This window comes from Grus americana, chromosome 9 (genome assembly GCF_028858705.1).
Source record: "Grus americana isolate bGruAme1 chromosome 9, bGruAme1.mat, whole genome shotgun sequence".
Taxonomy (NCBI): domain Eukaryota; kingdom Metazoa; phylum Chordata; class Aves; order Gruiformes; family Gruidae; genus Grus; species Grus americana.
In genome coordinates this window covers 1074281-1100582 of record NC_072860.1, presented here as the reverse complement: position 1 = coordinate 1100582, position 26302 = coordinate 1074281, and the positions used below count along the sequence as shown (strand labels likewise).

The 26302-nt window shown below is 46.6% G+C and overlaps 1 protein-coding gene and 1 long non-coding RNA gene across 5 annotated transcripts; one reads left to right on the top strand and one right to left on the bottom strand.

Moving 5' to 3' along the window:
* Nucleotides 1–833: 833 nt before the first annotated feature.
* SENP2 (SUMO specific peptidase 2) lies at nucleotides 834–19784 on the bottom strand. 4 transcript variants are annotated; one of them, XM_054835825.1, is made up of 17 exons: nucleotides 19665–19784; nucleotides 16432–16487; nucleotides 14653–14780; nucleotides 13718–13793; nucleotides 13111–13189; nucleotides 12017–12161; nucleotides 10994–11097; nucleotides 9065–9177; nucleotides 8214–8271; nucleotides 6491–6554; nucleotides 5619–5768; nucleotides 4446–4577; nucleotides 3807–4010; nucleotides 3615–3694; nucleotides 2620–2704; nucleotides 1849–1944; nucleotides 836–1559 (listed from the first exon to the last, which is right to left on the bottom strand). In XM_054835825.1, the coding sequence occupies exons 1-17, from the start codon at nucleotides 19763–19765 to the stop codon at nucleotides 1497–1499; spliced, it is 1734 nt and encodes a 577-aa protein (XP_054691800.1). In that variant the 5' UTR covers nucleotides 19766–19784; the 3' UTR covers nucleotides 836–1496. The 4 variants fall into 4 exon arrangements, with proteins under 4 accessions (XP_054691802.1, XP_054691800.1, XP_054691803.1 ...); XM_054835826.1 differs by having other exon boundaries at nucleotides 838–1559; nucleotides 9080–9177; XM_054835827.1 differs by lacking the exon at nucleotides 5619–5768 and having other exon boundaries at nucleotides 834–1559.
* Nucleotides 19785–20099: 315 nt separating this feature from the next.
* LOC129210258 (uncharacterized) lies at nucleotides 20100–21590 on the top strand. Its single transcript, XR_008578354.1, has 2 exons — nucleotides 20100–20493; nucleotides 21172–21590. It is a non-coding gene; the product is annotated as an uncharacterized LOC129210258 (long non-coding RNA).
* The last annotated feature ends 4712 nt before the right edge of the window (nucleotides 21591–26302 follow it).

Sequence of the window (26302 nt, the reverse complement as noted above, 5' to 3'; positions counted from 1 at the left end):
AAAGCCCAAGAGTCAACAGGCTGTTTCGTCCCCCCGGGGTGCTCCCAGAGCTCCTTGTAGGGCCCTAAGGAACCCAGCCCCAGGCCAGAGCCCCCGAGACGCCACCTCCCCACCCCCTCACAGCCACGGCGTGCTGCTTTCAACAGCCACAGGGACGATTAAGTATCTCCTGCGAGGACAAACCACCACAGATTGCTTTCGTAACAGCTCTCCCTTTGGACAATCTCCTCCGATTCTGTGACAGATTAAGCTCATCAGTTTGAAAGCAAAGACCGATGCCCCCCCAGACAGATAAACCACCTCCTCAGCTTGCCCAGGGGAGCAGGCCTGCAGACAAGGAGCAGCATGGTGAACGCTGATCACACCCAGAGGGGGTGTCCCCAAAGCCACCAGCTTTCCCCCAGAGCTGCTATCTCAACAGTATCTCGATGGCGGTATCTCGACCATCACTTCTACAGCAGCACGCTGCAACACCACGTGGAAAAACCCCTATCAGCCTTAAATTCATCCCAGTACCCGACAGCCTGCATTCATCGCGCTGCGCAGACAAGCTTCGCTTTGTCTTTGAGAAGTCTTGGGAGTTACCCCAAGGAGAGATCTCCTACTTCGGTATAACTGGGACTGCACTTGCTCATCTCGCTGCTGAACGACATCCCGACCACCCCTTCAGGGTTTTGTGACAATCGCTTAGAGGATTTTGTGCTCTGATACTCATCCTGGTTAGAGACTTCTTCCTTGTAGATGGTAAGTGAGCTAAAAACCACATTGATACATCAAACTTATTTTCAATTAAAAAAAAGACCAAATCACTCTATTTCATTACCAAGTAGAGTTTCATTCCAGTAAGGCTCTTTTTATATAATTTATATATTTATTTTAATAAAAAGAAATAAATATTTCTCTTTTCACATTAGATAACTCCCTGGAGACAGAGAAAAACAAAGCAACAAAACCAACCCCAACTACAGGGGCTTCACTATGGATTTGTTACAAATCAAAAGATGGTAAAAGCTTTTTTTTTTTTTTATGGTCATCACAAATCCAGTTTTAGGAATCAAGTAGATTGTAGATATTCCAGAAACAGAACAAAACTCTCTTTGAAAAAACAGCAGCTAAGCACGTTGTCCTTGGGAAGATCAGTTGAGCTACCACAACTGTTACCAGGTGAGAGTCCCATTTGCCTGTAACATGGGCTGCGAGGTCTGAGCATCCATCGCGACGATAGAGGTTCACAGCATTTGTTCTTAACCGTCCCCTTGGCGAGGTCACAGCAGTCTTTCTGGTTTGCACTTAAGGTGCATTAGCTAATTTCAAAGAGAGTTACTGTCTCCACAATTTGGGGGGGGGAGAACAAAACCAACTTAACCGCTACTTCATAACCTAAAGAGGAAAATTTGTGTGCCTGCTGTCTTTTCAAATAAGGTATTAGAAAAGTAACTAAAATAAGAGTTAAGTCACCCTGAGGTGATCACAGTGTTACTCCAATAGTGCATGTCTCACAGCAGCTGCTGATGGATTATTTCCCACACCATCTTCCTGCGGAAGTAAGGCATGTGATTCTGAAAAGAAAAGAAAAATCTATTACCTAGGAAGTCACGGCAGAAAATATGCATAAACACCCACTTAATTCCTTAATTCGGTGAGGAAGCAGATACCAGATGTAAGGATGGAGAACACAGCTCTGCCCTGCTGAGGCTGCTCTGAAGTTCCAACTCCAGCAAATTTGCAGCAAAAGAGGGGTACAAAACCTCAGCCCCTGCCCCAGACGCAATGACCAGCTGCTGCGTAACTTCCCTGGCTCTTTTATCCGCGCGAAAAAGTCTGGAGCTGTTTAGAACCTTCGCTCACCTGTGTAAAGGTTATCGGTTTGTCTCTGGAGATACAATCTGCATATTTGCACATGAAAACCCCGCAGTCACTTCCATTCAATTGCTGAGGGATTTCCTAATGAACGCAAAGAAGATGGAGAATTTTCCTCTATCTTAAAAGCAGCACACACCACTCAAACCAACCCGATGCTAACCTACACTCATGCACCTACTCACAATAATCCATTTACCACTCCCGCACCCAAGGAACAGACCCAATTAACCGCACATCATCCCTCCCCTCTGCTTCCTTTCCTTGGAGGTTACTATCCAAATTCTTGGCAGGCTGATAAGGCATCTTGAGGTTTGCACAGCGTCATGTTTGTTAAACCAAGTTTTTAGCTACTGCTTTTTACTATTAACTTCTGGAGAAACATCAGCTCGTGCCTCTGCTTTGTCAGGATTTGTGTTCCAAACAAGAATAATTATTCCAAACCCAAACCTGATTTTTGAAGCCTACATTCTCTGAGAACAGCTAAACAGATTCTTAAATTTAACATGTGAAATGGGGGCAAAGCCTGAATTAAAAAAAAAAAAAAAAAAAAAAAGTATTGAGCCAGCAAGGAGAGGCCCTGCTTAGAGATTTCATCTCAGCATGGTTTCTCGATCCACTCGCAGCCTGAGGTGATACCGTAAGAAGACGAGATGCTTATGGCCGTTCTCTAAAGGCTTGGACTTATTAGAAAGTGTTTAAGGCCTTCGTGACAAGGAGTTACAGTTCACATTTCGAATCCAAGTAGTGCTCACATACATGTGGCTCCATGCTGCGAAGAGTCCACTCCGAAAAAGTCAGCTCCAGATTTCTTTTTTCCCGGCTTTCTTCTTGCAGATATTGGCTGTTTAAAACAAAACAAAAAATAGTTCTTTATCTCTGTAATTTAGGCCAATAAAAAGTGAGCTGCTGAAGGATCACAGGAAGATGAATGGCAGGACAGTAAAATGTCAGAGGATCCTCACAGCAGCTGATTTAAGGCATTTGGAGGAAAAATCCAAATCTTAAATTTACAAAGAAAGCGAGAGGCTGCAAGCTAACGGTTACTGGTCAGGAACGAGACCAACAATTCCAACAGAGACTTCCGCAAAAGTATAAGCTCATTGCTTAGTAGAGGTCAGAAAACCCCAAATCACATGTTATCAGAGGAGGAACAGAAAAACCAAGCAAGGAACCATAATGCCATAATTCCACCGTGCACCTTGACCCCACATACCGGGTGCACCTCTGGAAGAACAAATAAAAAAGCTTTTGGGCTGAGGAAGTTCCCAGGCCAAGGGTTTTCCCAGGAAAAGCTTGGTACAAGACATCTGTCTTGAGTGAGGATGTGAGAAATACAAATAACGCACAGTAAGGACACGAGGGTGGCCTGCTGGGGCAAGCTGGAGAGAAATATGGGGGCTTTGTTTAAAACACTGAACAGAACAGAAGAGGTGTAGACAGACGGAGCACGTTACGTAGCTCACTACAGTAAAAAGGATGAACGTTACATGTCTGTGGGGGGAAAAGGTCTTAAAACAAGAAAAGGATAAAAGAGCTAAGCAATAAACAGTGTATGAGACCCCAGGTGGAGGGGACGATGTCAGACTAGATAAGCAGTCAATGTCATACAACTCGCAGCAAGCGAATCAAAGACTTCTGTTTTGTTATCTACAAGAAACGTGAAAACTTGCAGTCGTGTTACAGGGACAAAAATTAAAAAAAAACCTTCTCGTAATTCACAACATAAAAGCAGCGACTGAGCAGTTACTTACAACAAAATTTCACAAATCTTGTCGCCTTTTTGTCCCATCGAGTCAAAGTATTTGATGGTCTTCTTTCTGACATCTATGACCTGTTATTAAAAGGTGACTGTTAGACAAAGCACACCCCAAAACCTAGATGACTTTTCTTGCTAGTTTTTTTCCTCCCCATCCAATTCTAAATAAAAAGCCAGTTTGACTCACCACTAGTGCCCAGTGGACTCTCAAGTGAATGGGCACTAAGATGAGGTCCTGCTTGAAGAGATCTACGCCTCTGGTCCATCTTCTTACTGCTTTGTAGCCCCCAGAAACGAGTTTGGGATAAAAGAAAGTACTAAAAGCATAGACTGCTGGATATCCCTCCTTCTTACTTCTTTCCACCAGAAGAGTCATGTAGAAATTAATGACCTATACCATAAAGAGTAAACTTGAGATGTAAAATAAGACTCCAGCTTACCAAATGAAAAATACAGCAACATATCTTTGCTGGCCACCCTTATGTACGCAGCTGAGAGAACTCCAGCCTCAGCTGTCGGAATTCTCCATACCCTTCTCAGCTGGTTTGCTCTGAGAATTTTGCACTTGGTTTGATAAAGACACCTGCCACCCACTCCAATCACCTGGACTAACTCCTGGAAGCTGCATGATACGAGTAGTAAAGGAACTTCTAGAAACACTAGACCCTTAAGTACCTAAAGTAAGAACTGTACAGAGATTTCTAGGCTCTGCAGTGAAGGTCATCAAGTAATTTTGAAAAGACTTCGGTACACAGTGAAGGGCTAGTTTTAAATAAATGCTGAATTTAAAAAAAAAACAAACAAACTGTGCTGCAGCTGGTTTTACCTCATCATTTAGCCAGCAAAGGTTCATTAGCGTTTGGATGTCCTCACGAGTGACCTTTAGTTTGAAGGCACTGCTCATGATCTCGTCTGGCTCACCTTTGCCAAACGCAGCAATGACCTCTCTCTCCATGGCCTGAAACGAACAATTAAATGGGGAAGGACTCATGAAACGGAGCATTGAGCACACTAACGAACAGAAGTACAGCAAACGCCTTCCCCACACGATGCTGCAGCCCTCACAATGCTGAGGTTTAACCCAACCACAGTAGGCATTCTCCATGCCAAGGCAGCTAAGTCAGGAGCCAGAAAGAATTTGAAGGCGAGGGACTTCAAAAGGGAACTGAAGTTAACAGCAAAGGGAGAAACTGAGGCAGCTCCACTGGAGTCAGGCAATCAGGAGTCCAGGCTGTGCATGCAACTGGCTCTGATCTGCAATAGCATCTCCTTGGTAGAATATGGGCTAGCAAAGTAAGAAAAACACCTGCTTTTCCTTGTACTGAGCATCACTCTGCAGACTTCATAAACTCTGGATTTGCTAGCCCTTTCCAAGTCAATCCTCAATGGGCAAAAAAGGAGGTGCTCCATTACATCAGCACGACCGCAACTCCGAAGAATAAAACCAGCCAAAATTCACACAAATAGGGGAAAGAAACTTGAACTCCCACTCCCTGTTGAACAGCGGAACTAAGTTAACTCCTGTGATCACTGTTATGTGCAGCGCAACCATGTCCCGTGCACATACATGACTCTGCGAGATCCTGCTCAGGTCCCCCACGAGTGATGCAACACCGTGGATCAGCAAAAGCTTGATTTTCAGGTTCTATCGCCATAGTAGGACCAGCTAGGAGGCAGAGCCAACATAACTGTATGAATCAGGTTAGCACTGCTCTGGGAGAGTGTTTAAACTTGGACTAAGTTTTGTCTTGGTTGCAGAAGCCCCACAAACCCTTAGGTTAGCACAACTGAAGGAGTGCATGTAGCACAATAAACCCTTAAAACCAGCTTTACTGCTGACCCTTGCACTGTGAAGTCACAGCAGCAGACACTTGGTAACAGGTTAATCGCAAGTTCTTAAGATTTCAAAAAGCCTTAAGAACCACCTATAACAAATGGAGTTCCTTGCAGCTGTTTCACAGCCTTCTGTTCTTGTCTAACCGACTGTCAGCTACGGTACCTCTGTGAGCGGAGCAAAGTGTTCTACTGTTTTTTCTGAGCTTGGGAATTTCTTTTCTTCCACATCAGTGGCAGATGACTTTCTGGACAGAACAGGTCCCAGATGTAATTGGAACAACACCTCTTTTGAGACTTCAGCTCCGTACTGTCTCTGTTAGACAAAAGGACATTAAGCTAGGAAGCAAGCACAGATTTGTTTGCTGGGGAATAGTGCAGAAAATCTTGTGCGTGGATAAAACTGGAAGGGTTTTTGTACACACATCCAACCAGCAAACTCCCAAGTTATTTTTTATTGATGACTGCATTCCAGCTGTGCACCCAGGTAACGTTGCACTCAAAACTAAATGGAGGCAAGAGAGGCAGAAAGTTAGCTTGGCTTGGACTAGCATTAAGAAGCCCAGCAAAGCCTCCACACGTAGGTATCAAGTCGAGATCAAGATTAGTATTTCCGATTTCCATGATTAAAATTTTATTTTTGATCTCAATCCTGACCAGAGATGAAAGTCAGAGAGATGTACTCCCTATCTCACAAAACAAGAGAAGACTAAAGATACTACAGTCCAGCTTTGCATGTCAACTAAATCTGTGCACTAAAGATTTTGAAGCTATCTATACCCGACACATTAAAGGGGAAGAATAAAAATAGTATTGTGTAGTGTGCTCATAATAGCCCAGAAACAAAATTAATGGCAGTGAAAAATGCTTTGTGATAGTGCTACTCATCAAAATAACGCTCCCACTTACCCTGGGAAAAACAACCAGGACAAATACATGCATTGTTGAGTAAGTAATGTAAGTGAAGAGTGCAAAAATTTCTGATCACAAATAGCTATATTTTCATAAAAAGTGGATTAATGAGTAACACACACTTACCCCCACAATGGCTTGTTTCACTGGTCTTCCCTGTTCATGAGAGTTTTCTGCTGGTGTGTAGTACCTGCGAGGAGGGAGGGAGGGAGAGAGAGCTGAGCTGTGTATCAGTGCTGTCCCGTATAATTCTCAGCAATTCACCTTCTGGATAAGAAATGCTTTTTTAAGGCTGATTCTCACTAGAGCCTCAGTTGCACACATGAACACGTAACAACATCGTCTCAGCTTCCAGCACCAAGACGAAAGATATTCTGAGATAGAATGAAGAGCTGGAAGCTTCGCAAACTTCCTTCCATCTACACATGCAAGACTCCTTTTGTTTCTCCTTATCGGTTTCATTATTTGGAAACCAGGGAAGCAACCAGCACTTCCTCATCGAGTGCTTTGTGATCTATTTGTGATAAATTACCGCGTGCTAGGTGTTATACTGCAAGGTATAATGTGAACATCTGCAACTATACTTGCATCCAAACATAGTTAGCTTACAGAAACTAAGACCAGCACGTTGAATTAAAAATGGGAAAGCTACAGGGTCTTTACTTGCCTTCTATAGGCTAGTCAAGAGAGTGACTATCCCCGTTTGGAGAGGATTATCATTAAAACCACACAGACTCTGAAGAGCAAACAAATACACAGACATTAAAGTTGTCCATATATACGTCCCTTCCTCAAAAACAAGAATGGGCACTGTCACCAAAGATCCCCTTTGTCAGGAGGGAGACCTACAACAGACTCTCATGGTATCCTATACTCATTCTGCTTTAAAAGCTTTCAGTTTGGCATGGTAAGAGTAGATATCAGAAGCCTTGTCTGATGTCAGTTAGTAGCTAAATCAGCAAAAAAAAAAAAAGCAAGAAAACATTCCTTTTATTTGAGCCCATCACACTCTAACAGTTATTTTATTTCCTTCTCTCCCCTCCAGCTTAGGGGAATGAGTGACAATTTAAGCACAGGAACAGTGCCGCACTGCTAAATATAGCGCTAGTGTTTAAAGCGGGGAGAAGAAAAGGGATGGAATTAGCTAAAAACCAGGACTGCCACAACAGTATCTCTGCTCCCATCTACGCTTTCTCCTCTCTCATTTAAGGGAAGGTCACTGCAGACAGATGCGTACATCAGACTGCCGTACCAAATCTCTCCCTGTAGGTGCGCTTACTGCAACCAAAAACCCAATTCCCTCAACACCCCAATGCCATCTGAACTCGCATTCCTGCCTGCTCAGCCAGTCAGCACAGACGAGTCCACTCTCAAACAGGCAGACAACCCAACTGCATGCTTCCTTTTTGGTCTCATATTCCTGCCTCAGTCCCACCAGGCTTTACAATTCTCTAGTCCTTACGTTTAGGATCCTAGCTGCACAGTGAAAGAAATGAAATGTCAGCTCATGAATGGTATGGCAGAAAGACAGAAGCAAAAACAGATTCTGCAAATCCAAGGACAACTTGGTACAGCCACCACTCTCACCCTCACTAGATTCCTTCCCACAGCAAAGGACCCAGAAAACTCCACACCAGCACAACCCAGTTTGTCACACGCACGGCTCTCGCACGGGAGCTGCACTGGAGATGCAACTGGCTTGCGAGCAATTCCAGAGCCACAAGCTAGCTACTCCTCTTCCACAGCACTGAGATGATAAGTATCATTTGTCTTCTGGACACCACTGGAGGCTGAGACACATGCACACAGAGCCACAAGAAACAAGAACCACGATTAAAAGAGACTCTACCTGATTGCATCACTTTTCTGAGACCGCTGTGGGCTGCAAACATCTGCACATTTGATACCTGCACAGAAAAGCAGGAACATGAAAACAAGAAGTCAACTTTCAATTACGATCAGATGTACATAGCTCTCAGGTTCTGGGTGACAAATACAAAATAACTTTTAATGATGACTGTATTGTTAGGAGGTTTGAACTCTGGCAAACATGTAAAAAGAAGTATTGATGAAAAATTACTTAAGTAAAGAACAGAGGAAAAAAAAAGACTGGGACAGTCTTCATACCCATGAACACATGGTATGATAACAATTAGCTTACTTGGTTTCAAAGCTCTGCTATCACAGAAATAATCATGAATAAAATTAAAAAGGGATTAAAAAGTAACACGTAACCACAAGTCTGAGTTAAGTAATGGGCATCTAAGGGCATGTAGTAATGTATCACCCTCCACTAGTACAACCAACCAGATACTACGACATTCTCCTGTATAGTGCAGCTACGAACGTCACTGGTACAGTACCGTCTCTCAAGTACAATTCTAAACAAACTTTCACTTCAACAAAAACCTTACAGAGCCATTTTAGCCAATAACTACCTATTGTCTGGGGGGTGGCGGTGGTTATTCCCCCTCTTTTTTCCCCCCCTTTCTTTCCAGAAACAACTCATTTCATTCTAAGAGCTGACATAAGCTATACTAGCATAAACACGCTGGATGATTTAGATTTCCTTATAGGTAGACACAGATTAACAATACACTAGCACTGACAAAACTTTTTAGCATAATCTATACCTTCAAGACTTAAGGAAATGCCCTATTTTGATTTGAAGTCTACCTACAAAGTGGAACAGATACGAACCATGGGGATACTCACTGGTCCTTAGTGTCATACATGGAAAGGCATCTCCTCCATATTTTTGTTCTTCCAGGTGACCCCCAGTCATCACTGGTTCCTTGGAGTAGGCTTGAACACTTTGGTGCAGCAAAAAAAAAAAACAGAGAAGAATCACAATTTTTATAGGTATGGCATTTGTTATTGGTGCGTATCAACTCACTAGAAAGGAGACAGTTTATTCCTACACAACTGCCTACATTAGAGTTGGAAGCCATAATTGAAGTGATAGAAAGCTGTTTAATCCCTTGACAGAAACATCCTGGCTCCTGCACTGGTTTCATGACAAAATAAAAAGGGCATTTCCATGAGGAGGCAGGTCACATTCAGAAGCTTGGCTACTTTCAACTCGGGTATATTGAAGATACAGGAGTCAAATGTTCTGGCTCCAGAATTTCAAAAGAGACTAATCAATCATGAAATTTAATTCCTTTACCTGTTCACCAGCAAATCAGTGGCTTTTTGTTTTTTTCTTTAAAAGGAAAAAGTACTCTTTGCGCATCCTACAAATATCTGGATTAATCTTTGTTTTACGGGACAAGACAGGATTTGTTACAACCATCCTTGACCAACTCTCTCCAATCTATTTATTAAAGATTATGCTGACACTGAGAACGCAACGTCCACAACATACATACTTCTGGGACCATTTTACTTCAGACCTACTCTACTCTGGCCTCGGTGACTACACCCTCGTGAGCAGTTGGAGCGCATTAGACACATTCCACAGGAACGCTCTCTGGTTTAGCTTCATCTGAAAGGAATCTGTTTCACATGCTCCAGGTCTGCTCTGAGATATGAGCCAAACCACAACAATCAATGACTGGGAGATGAGATGCCGAAAGCAGAGTCTTGACCCACCCTAAAATGCACCTAAAATTACATGAGACACTGTTTTCCATATCGTTTTCATGTGCCAGAATGTTTAAACATGATACGCTGTTCTGAAGTCAGGTGTTTACATGTTTTCTAGCTGCGAACCACTGAGTGGAGCTTGGGATTGTTCTCAGCCCTGGTAACAACCCACATTTCACAGCATTTAAAGGAAACTGCAAGAAAGCGTGGCATTTTCTACCATCTAACTGTGTACAAAGGCACGATGGAACCTCAGCACCATCTTGGCATCACTATTTTATAAGAATTAGGTGACTTCGGCACAGCTTTGAAGTGTAACTAGTCCGCTAAGATAATAGCTTCTATTATTTTTGTGGTTTTTACTTGTGTCGTTAACTTCGTGCAATCTCTTGACACAGTTATATCAAATATACTCGCCACTGGTAATATGTGAATCAGAACTACACACAAGTTCCCCTCTGCAGGTCGCTTTAGGAACTGGAATTCTACACACGAGTGGGATTTTATCAGCTTAGTGTTCCCCAAAGAGAAAACTTCCTATAATTTGTGCAAGGACTGGGGGAGGTAGAAAGGAATGGAGAAAATTCTGGCATTCCCTGTGTTTAAGTGTCACATTCTCAGATATAACAGGATTCCTGAGCAAGGCAAAACTCATCAATTGCAAACAAGAGGAAGCAAAATTCTTTTTAACAGTGTCACAGAATAACCAGTGCTGTGGATTTTTATACTAGAAGTTACGCCGCCACCACTAGAACTAGATGCTACCTTTCTTAGCACAGAGACAAGAAAGGAGTATCAGAAACACATCCCTATCAACAAAGGAATCTTCACGTTTAGAATATACATTCAGAGAATACGCATGCTTCATTGCAGGGAGCTGAAGGGCAGTGTTGGTCTTTTAAAAATTAGTTTGCCCCAACATCTGCCCTGGGACACTGTGCAGAACCCTGAGAGTAGGAAAGATGAATTCCCTTCCACTTGCATGTACAACAGCTACAATGTTACCACCAAAAAATTAATGGTTATTTTTCCTGTAATTACTTGCAGAAGCTTGTCGACTGCGGATTAGAGCGGCTTCTAGGATATTTTCCCTTTACCAGTTCCAAGAGCTGTTTGTATTTCTCCTTTTCTCCTCGTTGAACATCCTAGCAGAATGGAGGAAGAAAATAAAAGAGATTAGAACCTGTGTATGAAGCAAACATTTGTAATCTGGATATAGCGCGGACTGCACAGGCTGTTCCCAAAATACCGGCACATTATTTAAGTTTACTTTAGCAGGAATTCCCACACCTTCATTTTGTGTTAGCCCTGCTCTAGGAACTTGTGTCCCACTATAAACCTCAAAATTCCTTCTGCAACTGTTTCCTCTGATGGGGGCCTCTTCTCTTCAGCTGTGGTCTGCACCTCTTGCGTAAGAACTCAGGCTAATATGCATTCCTGTCGATATACATAATGATTGGGTGCTGCGAGTCCCCAGGGTATCTTAATCATACTCCACAGCTTGCCATGGCCTGCTTCTCCAGTACTTTGGTCTAAGTTCTTCTCCCATGTAAGCTCGGTTTATCAGGAATTTTCCAATAGTTGCTTCAGATAGTGGAAGGAAAGGACAGGGAAAGACCTCTCAGATAGTCCTCTAAGGAAGGATTATCAGCAACTGAGTGGGGTTTTGCCTACATTATCCTTTTAAAATCGCTATCGAAAGAGCACAGTTGAGCTAGGTTAAGGACAAATAGTGAAATAACTCTGCAACAAAGACACAGTGACAAGGCGGTACAGCTCCACTTACAAGTGGAAACCGGCTGGAGGGTCCTGCCCCAGTACACCATTTCTGTGAAAATGGTTTAAAATTCAATCTTTTGGCAACAAAGCACTGCTCTGTTCCAAGACCTGATGCATGTAAAGGCAAATAAAATGATACACGCTGATTTTCCAGAAGCATTCCTTCAACTTCGTTAACTACACCCACTGTGCTGTTACAAACTGCCACCTCAGCATTTACATACAGTTTCATTACAACTGCTAATTTGTTTCATTTACAAAAGGCACCTTTCTCACCCAGCGTACCTCTTCAGCAGTACAGAAAAGCCTCCCTATTTTGCTGACTTCGGAAGTCGTGGATTCTGGCAGAGCGCGCTCCTTAATGGGTGGCCTTGGTGTTAAGATGCTGTCTGGAGCAAGTTTCACGTGGTGTTTGCCATTCCTGCTCGTGCTAAAAACAACAGCAGCAAAAGAAATAGTTTCAAGAGAACATTCAAGCTACCAACACTACCAACTATTTTGTAAAGCGTGTGGCCCGATGATGATGGAGACAGACACGAGATGTTTATGACTCTCAGACCTGCTGTCTTCAACTGGCTAATGGGAAAGTACGGAGAAGTAAAAGTGAAAATCAGAACAACTGTCTTGAATACAGCCTGTTGTTTGATCTCACGTCACAACTGCACTCAGAGGCACACGTTACGTCCATGGCAGTCCAAGAGTTGATACCAAAGATTAAAGAACCATGCAGGCATGTTATTCATACCACCCAACCCTCAGCTCTTCTAAAAGCTAGTGCGCTGGCACCAAGGTGTAGCCACTGCTTTCCTCACAGAATCATTCCAGCAGAGACCTCAGGAGATCGTCTGGTCCAAAGCCCTGTTCAAGTAGGGTTGCCCACGTAAGCATCCCCCAAACAATAATTCAAATCAAAAGCAATGTAAAGGCCAGTCCTTCTATGAAATCAGGAATTATTTTATGCTGAACGTCATGCAAGTTATTCTGAGAGGAGGTTGTTGGGTTTTTTACTTTTGCTTTTTTACAACAACAACTTTTTTCCTGTCAAAATAATTATTTAGGACCTTTTCATAGGCATTCCTGGTCTCAGCCTCTTCTTAAGTTCCACACTTCCTCCTACCACAAGACCTTTAATCTTTTCTAATCTCCTGAGTCTATGAAGTATCTCGATTTAAAGAAAAAGTTTAAAACTAATTGGGGGAAAAAAAAAAAAAAAAGCAGCTGGAGAGCTCCCTTAGGATAGCAGCCTGGAATACCTGGGAAAAATATTGCTATGTGGACACAAATACAAATTTTAGGCAACACAGAGGAAGTTCAAGAATGAAAGTGAAAGACAGCAAATCTTTCAGAGAAGAAGTCAAAGAAAACAGAAGGGGTTTTACCTCAGACAAGGAATTGTCTTGTGAGAAAGGGATAGTGTTTCCTTATTCAAGCAAGTATTGGTTCCACAAGGCATTGTATCTATGAGAGAAGAGCATAAGCCATCAGTAACTATAAAAAGAAACTGAAGAGTTTTATGAGTTTACAGTAAAGAGTTTCACCAAAGATAAATTTTCATTTTCTCTCTTACATCATAATATTACTTGCGCTATGTTACTTTAGGATATTTTCAGATTTTCATATTGGCAGCTACAGAAAGTTGTGCACACAAAATATTGCCAGCCCAAACCTGAAATAAAAAAAATGGTTCTCAGGATCTAATACCTAAAATTAGCATTTAAAACAATTCAATTCTGGCAAGCTAAGAGCGGACGTATCAGAGCTGAAGAACTACATCCATGACAGGTCTTGTACTGAGATGACAAGATATACGCCTGGCCCCAAGCCAGAAGCAATGCAAGGAAGAAACAGGGTTCGCACTCAAGTATTCCGAGATGTTACCTAGATATTACGCCTGCAATAATCTGTACATAAGCCTAGGGGTAGAGTTGCATGGTACACAAGGTAGGGTGAAAAAGAAACGAGTTCATGACTTGATGTCAGCCTTACCAATTTGTAGCATTTCTCCTTCTAGCGTAGAACCTGTTGGTCTTCTAGATGAAGGATCAGAAGTAGTGGACTGAGTCTTAAATAAAAATTAAAAGAAAAAAGTACCGACGTGAGTTTAACTTGAATGCGAATCCAGGCAAATATAAACTTCCTGAAATTTAATGAGCTCTATTATGACTTGGGGACCATGATTTGCAGGTTCAGGTTGCAGCAGAATGCAAATCTTTGCAGTATCTCTGACAAGTACACTTTCATTTTTTAACACGGGCTCTCATACGTGCAGTGATTAAAACAATAAAAGCTTATCACTGAGTTCTCCTCAGTCAGTTCCTAAACATTCCAAAGTGTGCTAGCTTAGCCCTTGAAAGATATATTTTGTACAAACAAGAGTTAATGACTCTCTCGGGAACGAATAATAGAGCATGACAGTTTCTTATTCATCTTACCCTATGGGGCAATAAGAAAAATAACACTACACCTTTGAACCACACTAGGGAGTTCATGACTCATTTTTACAGAGCCAAAGTCCTACAGGAATCCTCTCCTGGACTGGTGGATAATGAACCTAGCAGAAAGAGGTTTATCCAGAGGAAGTATGCGATTTTTCTCACAAGGTAATATATTCTGACTCCTTGACTACAAGCTTGAGGAAAAGAGTAACAGTTTACAAACACACTAAAACTATAGACTTGAACAATTGTAAAGTATCCAGAAGACAACAAACATTTAGCTCCCTCCTCAGCTGCAACTGCTAGAGCAGAGTACGCAAACCTGCATAAGGCAAACCCAGCGCACAAGAGCTGTTGCTGTCAATAGCAAAGAAGAACCTACGGCTGTCCAGGCTCAGAGTGGGCCCAGCCTCAAGATGCATTAGGGAGAGCCGCTTCCTCTTTCATCTTGCACAGCTTCTACCTACTTTCAAAATCTTTGCTAACCTCTTCTGTAGACTCTGCGATTGGAGCGGCATTGCTGACTGAAGCCTTCTGGCGCTCACTTGTTGCCTTGGCTGGCAACTTCACCACAGCAGAAACTTCTTCAACTTTCTTTTTACGCTCAGAGAGATCTACAAAACAAAGACAGGCCACATAACAGCATGATTTAAAAGGGGATTACGATTTCTATTTGCATTAAAGCCCATCTCCTTAATCCCACCTAAAGCAGTGTAACTCATTTGAAGTTACAGACCCTTCTGCCAACAGCAGTTGGTGGCAATATCTGTATTAGTTGGCTCACTGCACAGTCCTTCAGAGCCGGAGCTCAAAGACTCACCCGTGAGTCTGCCAGCCAGATCTGCACAAACACCCTGCTTTTGGGAACATTCCCTGTTTCCAGAGAAGCAGCACAGGGCCAATTTATCCTCCTCGCCCCCTCCACACCTGAGTGTACTCTTGCAGTTTATTACGTGTCGCTCTTGTCTAGTTGAGAGAAACTGTTCGTGGAGGTCTAGAAACCAAAGTTACCCAAGCCTGTTCTTTTCAGCAGTAAAGCAAAGACATGGAACCCCTCTGACAGTATTTCCAAACATCAACAAGCCAGGGCTCTCCAATAAGGGGCTGCGTTAGAGATTAAATCATATTAGACAACAGCATTTGTTTGAAGATAAAGAGAACAATGTTTTAGCAGATGAGGGCATAGATGGTACCATGTTCTTAGAAGCAGATTTGGCCTACTTACTAAGATGTAGGAATTGTTCCTACCAAGAGCTGGTCATGTTGCTAAAAGGAGGAGGGATAGGGGAGCAAGATATAAATTTGGCATATTTTTCAATTGTTTTACGCTCTTAAGCCTAAAAAAGCACACCAACAGTTCAGCAGCCCCTGCCATTAAATAAGGGGCAGCATCGTTCGCCAAGCAGTAACTAGGAAGCTCCACATCTCCCTGTAGAACTTGTGCTAGGAAATGTCGTACAGCCGAAAGAACATCATTTCTCCCTCTTTGTGAGTAAAGATGGAAAAGGGGAAATGTCCATCTCAAATCACGACCAACGCAGCTGGCATCCAGAGGCACTGACACGTCTGCAGGCAGCTGCGTAATTTTACCCTTAAATACTTTGTGGAGGGGGTATCAGAAAGCCTCACCGAAGACAGCAGGTCTCCATCCCGCTGTTCGCTCCTATGCCTAGCCTCTGCTGCATCTCCATCCTTCTTTACTCATCCTTCCTCTATCTTTTCCAAATCCACAGGCCAAAATTTTCAGATTCAGACTAATCTGACACTTCTGTTCTCAATTCAGCCTTTTTTTTCCCCCCCTCAAACCTACTATCTCACAGCAATACCATTTTTCTTTGCCTGCCATCAGTCTAAAGTTACCTTCCAGGTACCATCCCAGGTTCTAAGTGATTTCTCTTTAGACATACAGATATTTGGAACTGACAAGTAGATTGCAAACGGAGATAGGAGGGAGCACACAGCTTGGATTTAAAATACTCTTTCTGCTGACATGCACAGGCTCACCATCAGAGAGACCTGGGATATCTCCTGCTGGCAGTAAAAGTCTTGTGCCCTGCCACAATCAACACAGATGACATCATATATAGGGCTAGGCCCTGCAATACACCCTCCAACCACTGGCTACACAAGACAGCCAGAAAGAAAGAATGGCTTGAAAAGCCACAGCTTCATTAACAATGCTGAAGTACAAAAGCCAGAGTTTTCTAAGGTACGTGAAACCTAAGAAAAATCAGGGATATTAAATACTTCTGTAAGGTGCAATACCTGATTTTTTCTTTTTTGGTTCAGTTTGGTCAGGATCTTCCACAGGTAGCTGAGCGCTGAGGAAAGAACACAGAGAACAGCGATTTGCAACCACAGGTAAGCTTCTAACAGGCCGACTTCCCTTCACGGGGCCCAAACTTCCAAATTTTCATATCCCAAAGGTCTCCCCCTCCAAGCACCCCTAGGATCATGTCAGACACACACAGCCACTGCAGAGCATCTCTCATCAACGCCCCCCACCTCTCCCAATCAACGGACTGCTAATTATCCCACTACAGCATATCAAGCCTGTTTTTCTTGTTCTGTTAATGCTTCTTAATGTTTTACATTTGTTCCCAGCACCACAAAATTGCTTCAGTTTACATGTTAAGTCTTCCTATTTCCTCAAGGAAAAAACATACCAGAGATTACTAAGTTCGTAAGTCACTACATGGAGTTGCAGAGCAATGAAAGTCTAAGTAGGACAGGAAATAAAGGTGGGAAAGCAACTCGTGCATACACCCACTTAAATAACTTACTGCTACATCAGCGCTCCTGAACTAGTTCTTGAAATAATTCTTAGTTGCACCCTTTCTTACTAAGCGTAAGTCCAAATATTGTATCAGTTGATACAATGATAAAGTCTAGCAAACATTTTTGCTTTGGGAACAGAGCGCGAAGGTTGTTCCTAACTTTTTTTTTTCCCCCTATTTGCCTCCAGAAATGCCGTGCCAGACGGCAAGGATGCATCGAGGAACTCTTTGGTCTTTCTTACACAAAATAATTTCTTTTAAACTGTTATGTCCCTGAACCCTGCTGGTATCATCGCTTCTGAACTATCTTCCGTCTGTATCAGGAGCACAAAGAGTAGCGGATATCCTTAACTGCACCTTTCATACACTACAAAGAATATTTACTATGCTATTAAAGTCAGGTGGAAAATATTGGGGGGTGGCTGCTAAATGCAAATCTATTGCTATAAAAATGCATTCTTACTCAGCATATTTAATATTTCAGAAGGTAAAACTGAAGAAGGCAAAATATTTGTATCCTCCTGTTCAATTTTTAGCAAGAGCTAACTCACTCTGAGCCTGTCTTTGGTGAAAACCTTCTAGCTTCTGCAGGGATAAAACACAATTCAACCTCCTCCAGGCTACTTTCTGAGACAAGGACAGTTTAAATACCTGACTGCGGTTACAGTAACCGTTTCTGAACAGAAGTGACTCTTTCTCCAGCTGCAGCAGAACACCCAACACCTGAGAGCATTGTTTTGTCCTTTTTTTACTTTACCAACCACTTGGAGGTTTAGATTTTACTTTGACCGCAAGAAAAGCTGAATTGGTAATTCAGAAATAAATTAGGAAATCTTTGATCTTCTGAAGCAGGCATGGCCAGGGAACACGGATGGGCAAAAGGCAAGGAAAAAAAAAAAAATGAATCTATGCTTAGCTACTTCTGTCTCCAAAGGGAACACACAACCCTGGGAGAAGGTTAAACTGTGTAATTGCAACCGGGGTTTTGCCAAGGGCCTGGGAGAAACAGGTAAGCACAAAGGCTGTCGAGTAATATTTGAAACACGTTGAAATGGGCCAGAAAATAAAAGCAATCTGAGACTGTTCTCCATGTAAACATGTGTTCGTGTCCTCCACTCTCTAGAGGAGACAGCACCTACTTATGCCCAGCATTTTACTTGCCTCCTTAGCAATGACAGGGAAAAAATAAGGTATTAGGAAAACTCAGTAACTCTGCATACACCCATATTTCAAAACTTCCTCCCCCACCAGTGTTGAGGACAGTTCATTAAGATTTATAATTTAGATTTGTAAAAAATTCAAGCTTTCCCAATAAAGTCGCACACTGCGCTTCAGTGGTGCAATACAAGACCGTACACAATGATTATCTACTTTCCCCACCAGTTTCACTACCCACACCCATGATTTTTCACCTTTCTACCATGGAAAACCTCAAGTGGCAGAAATAACAACCACCCTGTGGTTTAGATTTCCTTGAAAAGACTCACACAGGGGACCTGGGAACATCTTTGATGTTTTACAGCCCTTCTCAGTGAGCGCTGTTTCAAAACTTCAGCTTCCGAAGCCACCTAATGCGGTTTCACCCGCATTGCTCCGCGGGTCATTCCCAACGATCTCTTAGCAAAACCGGGTCTCCTGGTCAGATCGTGCCACGACCGCCCGCAGTGTCTGCAAAGGCGCGTTCAGTTTGGGATTGTGCTCTGCACGGCAGCTGTGAACTAGAACTACTTGTGCAACAAGGGGCTCTTTCCAGAAGACGTTCACTTTTCCCATTCGCTCTGGAACATAAGACACTAAGCACAGCCTCCCGGAACAACAGTTTCTCCCAGAGGGAGCAACCATACACCCCAAAATGTGGTATGTAATCCATACGTTCCCTCTCTTCAGGGACACCAAAGCAACAGGCACGGAGATGGCTTAACCATCTGTCTCCAGGAGCTATGGGGCACCAGCAATGGTTAACGCCTGGGAAGGCATCCCCCTTTCTTCCAGCCCACATACATACCATATCCCTATGCCATGACTTTCCTCCATCCAATATATCCCTTTACATCTATATACTGTTCTCTGCTCCTTCAACACACGTACTCCAAATCTCCACCCCTTTTCTTCTTTTCAACCCCCCCACCGTCCAGATGGAAAGCGAACAAGGGGGTGGGTTTGCCAATGGAGTTATTGGGAACATCTGGAACCCACAATCATCTGAGCATCACACATGAACAACCGTGACCGTGGGCACAGAGCGACCCGGCAGCGGCCTGCGCCACGGCCAGCCACACAGGCCGAGAGCCGGGCCAGAAGGAGGGGTGCAGCCTGCCCTGCGCTCCCGTGCCCAAGTGGGAAAGGGCGGTGGATGGCATGGATCTCACGGGGGCCCATCACGAGCCCCACAGCCCCCGGGGGGGGGGACGGGACGGGGGGGCTCAGGGCGGGCAGAGGGGCCGAGCCCAGCCCCGGGGCGGGCAGCCGGAGCGAGGGGAACCCCAGGGCAAGACACCACAGTGCACCCGAGCTCACGACACAACAGAGCGACTAACACCGCTCCCGCCCTCGGCTCAAACGCCTCAGGCCGAGGAGAGACGGCTGAGGCGCCGGGCGGGTTCCCGCTCCCGGCGGGCAGGCCCCGGGGGTCCCGCAGGCCGCACCCCGGGAGGCCGCGGGGGGCTAGTTGACGGGGCGAGGCCCTCGGACGGCCGTGAGGCGGCGGGGCGGCTCGCTGACCTGGGGGGCGGCCTCTTGCGCGGCGGCGGGGCCGGGGGCGGCGCGGGGCGGCGGGCGGCGGGGAGGAAGGCGCGGAGGACCCCCAGCAGCCATTGGTACATAGGCCCCGGCCGCCCGCGGCGGAAGTGCGCCCATCCCGCGCGACGCCCGCCCCACCCACGCGCGCCCGGGGCCGCCCTCCCATTGGTTCTCGCCGCCGTCCGTCTGGGAAGCGTTCGCCGCTGTTAAGGAGAAGGGCGGGTGGGGGCGGGGCCATGCGCGCGCACCTGCGCGTTACCGTCTTTCCGTTACCGGTATGGGGCGTTAACGGTCCTCCCTGTCAGCGGCCGCCATCCCGCCCCGCCCCGCCCTCTCCCCTCCCTCTCCCCTCTCCCCTCTCCCCTCCCTCTCCCCTCTTCCCTCCCTCTCCCCGCCCTCTCCCCGCCCTCTCCCCTCCCAGCCCGGCCGGCCATCCGTGCCCTCCTCCGCCTGGGCAGGCGGCTCTCCCCGCTCAGGAAGCCCCGAGCCGAGCCCTGACAGGGAGCTCAGTACCTAGCACCCGCCCTGCCTAGACGCTGGGGGAGCTGCCGGCGGGGAGCGGCCGGTGTCCCCTCAGCGATAAACCCCTCTCGCCCCATACGGGCCAGAGAAACCTCTCCGCGTCCCGAGGTACAAAGGGCAGGCCGGACCGACCGGCGGTGCGGGCCCCTGGGCGGCCTCCTGTCCCCTCAGGCGTTGAGGAAACGCTAATCCCGGGCTTACCCAGCCCTGCCCTGCTTAACCGCCCGACGCTTCCCGCTCCTCCGCTTCCCCGCTCCCGCAGCAGCGGCCGTCTTGGCCATGGCCGAAGGTACGACTGGAGGGGAGGCGGGTGGGTTCGGCGTTCTACCATTGTGATTCAAGCCGTGATGCGGGAGCGCCCAACTGCCCGCCTGAGGAAACCCACCCGGGGGCCCCGCTTAACCGTTTGCTTTGGAGCTGGCGAACAAGTTTCCATTTTGAACCGACTCCTCTTGGGTTTGGCCGCTGCTTAGAGCCATCCCGCCTCCTGCCCCGCTAGTCAGAGCTGCAGGGAAGTGCCGATGGTGTCTGGGTTCGTTAAAAGGACCGCAGGGCCCGGGGGCGGGTGGAAGCAGCCCGGCAGAGGGCACGGCAGCCCCGCGCAGGGCCTGCGCCTTGCCCGGCCTCCTTCAGCCGGCCGAACCCACCGGGTAGTGTCCTACAGACAAGGAAGGAAGGAAGGAGGGATGGTCTTTTGGGGAAGGCAGGCATGGCACACACGTCGTGCTGAGGCTTCTCTCTCCTACCCTGGGACCCCCCCCACACACCCCAAGCGCAGGCCTGGGGCTGCGGGGTTACTCCGACAGGCGCATCCTCCCCCAGCTCCCTCCTTCACCATGAGGTGTAACCACCGCAGAAGTCTTAGGGTTCAGAAAAAAATAGGAGAAATCTTCTCGGGAACTGTGTTTGTTATTTGAAAGAAGCTCCTGTGTGCCTCCTGATAACACCACTTCCTTATCCTCACCAGGACAGTGATTTTAATGCAGTTAAATGACTTTAAAACATCTGTATGAATGACTTTGCGTGTGCTGGAAGAGTACCTGATGGTGACAGCAGCGTCAGTGCAACCGCAATGCCTGTCTGATGCCCCATGCAGCCTGAAGGTTTTGTCCTGGGAGTGTGAGGACAGTTAATGTGGAGTTACACAGTCTGATTCTTTTTTACATGGTGTTCAGTATGAAGACTGTCGTGATCTCTAAAACATCAATAAACAAATACATAACGAAGTTGGAATTTCAATAAATTGATGCCACCAGACTGAGCAATCTTTCTTTTTGGAGCTGGATGTCTTGTCACACCTTACATGAAATGCCTTCCCCCCCCCATATATGGCAAAAATTTCCTTTTTTTTTTTCCCTGAAGGAAAATAAACAATAGCTAGATGTATGAGAGGCTCTGTGTTGTAACTCCTGGCATGTCTTTACAGTGCAGTTTTACATCAGTTACATTTCTCAGTCCCTGGAATTTATGCAGCTGATGGTTAACTTCATGACTTAATTCTTTACTATGCCTTTGAGCCTCTTGCTCAGTACATCGATGCGTAATGACTCAAAACTATGACATTTGGTGCAAGTAAATCCAGAATCCTGTTACTGGCTGTGTAAATACCATGGATTACTTGTGTCCCATCTCCGATCCGATAGCAAATGTGGATGATTTCAGAATCTGGGCTCGTTAATTGTGCGTTACCCAAAGTCTCTCCCTTTAGAACAGCTTTGCTGTGAAAGCAATGTAGTTCACATACCTGGATCCTAAAGCAGCGTGTTTCAAATCAGTGGGATAACAAAGTAATTCCACCGAATAATTAATTTTGAGGATGGAGGAGTGATTGGTGATTTTAGGTATACACCCAATTTTAGGTATATAAAGCATAATATACTTAATTTGTCATTTAAATCCTTTATTTTACACGTGTTGAGGATGGTGTCTCTGGGCACCGCGCCCTGCAAAAGCTGCCACAGCCTGTGCTTTCACTTACTGCCTCCAAACAGGGGCTTGGCTTGCGGGTTTGGAGCTCGGCGCTCCCAGACCAGCGCCGTGAGTCTTGGCAGCGCGCGTTTGCCGACACTTTAGCATCGTTCGCTCGCTAATCTTTGCGATTCTTTGCCTTGGGTACCATCCCACTAAATATGATTCAATTTGTCAACATAGCTGCCCTATGACTCGTGTGTGTTTAGCCGGTCAGCCCATTCTGTACAGTCACTCTCTATCAAGCGGGATCGCATACGACAGCAGAAGCGGTTGGAAAAAATAGCTTATATTTCACCCCGGATAGCTCTGAGGCTGAAATTTGCTCGTTCTTTTCCACTGCCCCAGTTGAGCGAGGTTACGCGTTACAATGCAGTGCCTGTAGTTAAGGTGCGTTTATAATACTGGTTCACATCGGTAGCATTTTTCATTCCCTATAATTTACATAGCTGAAGGTTAAGTTCACGGCTTCGCTGTGTATTATCCCTTTCAGTTTCCTGCTCGGGACAGGAATAGCTCTAAGCACATCTCAGTGTTTACGGCGCATCGTAGCCGGTGAGGTGCGCTTCACCCAAGTGCCCGCATCTCCGGCATGCCTGGCTGGGTAGCCGCGTGCATGTGGGGACATCGTGGGAGCGGAGATAATTTTCCTCTGAGGACCTTGTGGCTCGTCCCTGCTTTCCACCCTAACGCAGGCGCTCCAGGAGGCCAGACTCCATCTCTTACTCAGGGTGTAAAATTGCAGAGGATGAACTCAGCTCCCGGCTGAGCTGAATTCATGCCTGTCTTCTCGCCCGCCCACCAACACCTCGCAGAGATTCCTCCTTCCCCGTGGGCCGTGGTGGTGTCATTTGTCGCTCAGCTCGGAAGGGACACCGCTGTCTCCACCACTGTGGACCGGGAAGGACTCTGAGCGCAGGGCAGGGGTCCCTCAGCTTCCCGTTGCCGTGGCAGCAGTTTGCATGGAGGTGGTACGTCATTTCCCCAAACCCCAGCTGCGTAACTGCGCTGTCTGGTCCACAGCCGATCTCGGCTCTCTGCCATCCTCGTTGTGGGGTGACACAGCTCACAGCAGGGCAGGAGTCATGCTGTGAGATGTCACACTGTGAGATGCCACACTCCCACCCAAGCCCAGAGAGCCCGCAGCCCCTGGGCTCATGCATTCCAGGCTTGTGGTGTGGTGGCCGTAGGACCTTCTCACCCCCATCCTGCTGTGTCTTCAGGGCAGGTGGTTAACATTGGAAAGGGAAGGGAAAGAAGGCAAAGGATGGGATGGGAGTGGGACCTCGGAAAGTCTCAGTGTGAAGACAGGGTGTTTAGCCAAGGCCTCCAGCCCACCCAGCGTCTGTCATGGGTGACAGCAGTGGTCCTCCTCATGCTGGGTCTCCTGACTACAGTGCTCCCAGGGCTTTATCCCTGACCCTCTCTAGAGCAAGCGAGCGATGACACTTGATCGCTCGCTTCCCGGTTCCACTGCTCTTTACCACATTTCATCAGCGGCCAATGGATTCATGGACTCTCTGGTCCCTGCACGATGCTGGCCAGAGCCGTGCATGCAGGCCGCTGTCCCTCAGGATGGCTTCTCGGCTGCGAGGTGCGACTTGTATTTACCTTTTCTTAACAAGATGGAGCTGCAGCGAGTGGGCCAGGTGCCGCTGTCATGCGACAAACTGAGTTGTGTCATTCTTCTGTGGTCGAGGGCAAACAAAACTACTGCGGCGCAGAAGACAACGCTGGTGATGATGACTCATGTCTCTGCGATGCCACGTTAAACTTCCTAAACACAGCCAGCTTTTTTTTTTTTTTTTTAAGCAGATGCTGAACTTTGTAGATTGCCAAGCTAGAAGCCTCAGGAGGACTTGCAAAAGCCCCAGAAAGGGAAGATGCTGACAGGATCCCGGGAAGGGACTGTGCGCTCAGCAGAGCTGTGGCCGTGTTAGGAGGATGCTGCTGGGAAAGCTGACATGGAAGCAGGGTTAAACTCGGCTGCTAGCCAGAAGGGCACAGGCGCTGACACATGCAATCGCAGAAGAAATGCAGAGCCACGGATTAAAGCCAATCCTATTTACTGGGACAAAACCAGTTTCTGAAGGCGTGAGCTAGCTGTTGAAAGGTCTCCTGGACTTCTGCTGCGTTGGCTGGTGATCAACGGAGTCAGAAAAGAGAGGAGAACCACAAGGAAACCGCTTGCAGTAATGATGTGATGCGCTGAGATGCAAACTCTCAATAATTTGAGTTGCGCTCCCACATCTAGATCCCGTGGAGGATCCTCAGAGCCACAGGGAGCTCTGTGAAACCTTAGGCTGCAGGAGGGGAGCAGGGCTGAGCTTTTGGGGCAGGTGGCCCCACTCACGCCTGAGCATGGGCTGCAATTTGGGAGAAACACTCAGGGTGGTCTGCATCTGCTAAGTGCACGGCAGGTGACTTGTTGAGTGTATAAACAAGGATTTTATTCCAGGATGATTACCGTGTCCAGCTCTGGAGTCTCCAGGACAAGAAGGACATGGAGCTGTTGGAGTGAGTCCAGAGGAGGCCAGGGAAATGATCCGAGGGCTGGAGCACCTCTGCTGTGGAGACAGGCTGAGAGAGTTGGGGTTGTTCAGCCTGGAGAAGAGAAGGCTGCAGGGAGACCTCAGAGCCCCTTCCAGTCCCTGCAGGGGCTCCAGGAGAGCTGGAGAGGGGCTGGTGACAAGGGTATGGAGTGACAGGCCAAGGGGAATGGCCTGAAGCTGCAGGAGGGGAGATGGAGATGAGAGGTGAGGCAGAAATCCTTCCCTGTGAGGGTGCTGAGGCCCTGGCAGAGGTTGCCCAGAGAAGCTGTGGCTGCCCCTGGCTCCCTGGCAGTGTTCAAGGCCAGGTTGGATGGGGCTTTGAGCAACCTGGGCTAGTGGAGGGTGTCCCTGCCCATGGCAGGGGGTGGGACTGGATGGGCTTTGAGATCCCTCCCAGCCCAAACCATCTATGATTCAATGATCTCAAGCACATGCTTCCCTTTAACTCTCGCTTTCAGCAGATGACTTATTTCCTTATCAGTCCCCTCTGCAGCTCTTCCAGAATTCGTCCATCTGGGAATGGAAACCAGAGCTTCCTGCCGGGCCAAGCCACTGGCAGCTGGAGTCGGAGCAGAAGTGGACGAGCCATATGTAGCCAGGCGAGGGTGATTTCTACTTTCTGTGGGGTGGTTTGCAGAAAGATGGGAAAAAAGCCTTTATGCACCAACTTGTCCTTTCAGAGGAGAAAATATTTCCAGATTACAAAACTTTCTGAGCCTTCTCACTTTCTCGTCCTGCAGGGATTCTTCCTCTTCTTCACCTAGAGAGATTCAGAGCCCGACGTAGAGTCCAGGTTATCCCACAACACATAGTCAGGACTAACCTCACAATTGTGGATTTGTTGCACAGATAACGTGACAAACAGGAGCAAGTTCTGGGAAATACACCCAAGAGAGTGAACTCCCTTGAAAAAATGTTTCAAATTGAATAAAGGAAGTTCAAAAGAGCATCAGAGAAAGGGGAAGCACATCATTTGGACTGATTTATTATTTTTTTTAAAGAAACCAAAGTGCTGTTTCCCTCCTGCCTTTATCATGTTCCCTTGAAAACCCATAAATGAAAAATATTGCTGCTGTTCGTCCAGCACCGACAGGGAGTGAGCTGGTCAAGCAGCCCAGGAGACGGGTTATTCTGCAGAAGCAGCTGAACGCGCCGGTGGGACCGGACCTGCTCCAGGTTGTCCATTTCTCTTCTCATTCGACCCTGACGATGCTCGAGGGGTATTTCAGTGGGGCAGTGCCGCATCTCCTGGGTTGGCATTCAGGACCAGAGAGGATGGGAGCGTTTCCACTTGCTTCAGAGGGCTTTAGGGTAGAACGGGAGGTAACGGGTATCGACCCGGCATGATGACCGCTGCTCTCAGGCCAGGGGTCTCAGCAGTCGGAGCCGGAACAGCAGTCGCCTCTGCTCTGACGGGCTCGGATTCGGCGTTGGGTTGATTCAGAGTGACGCCTGCCCGACTTGCTAAGGAGAAGGGCTGAACGTTTGCAAAGGAGAACTCACATTAAACTCTGCCAGAAGGTTCTGGTGACCATATGGAGCTGGGAGAGGGGTGGGGGCCAGCCCTGACCTTTATTG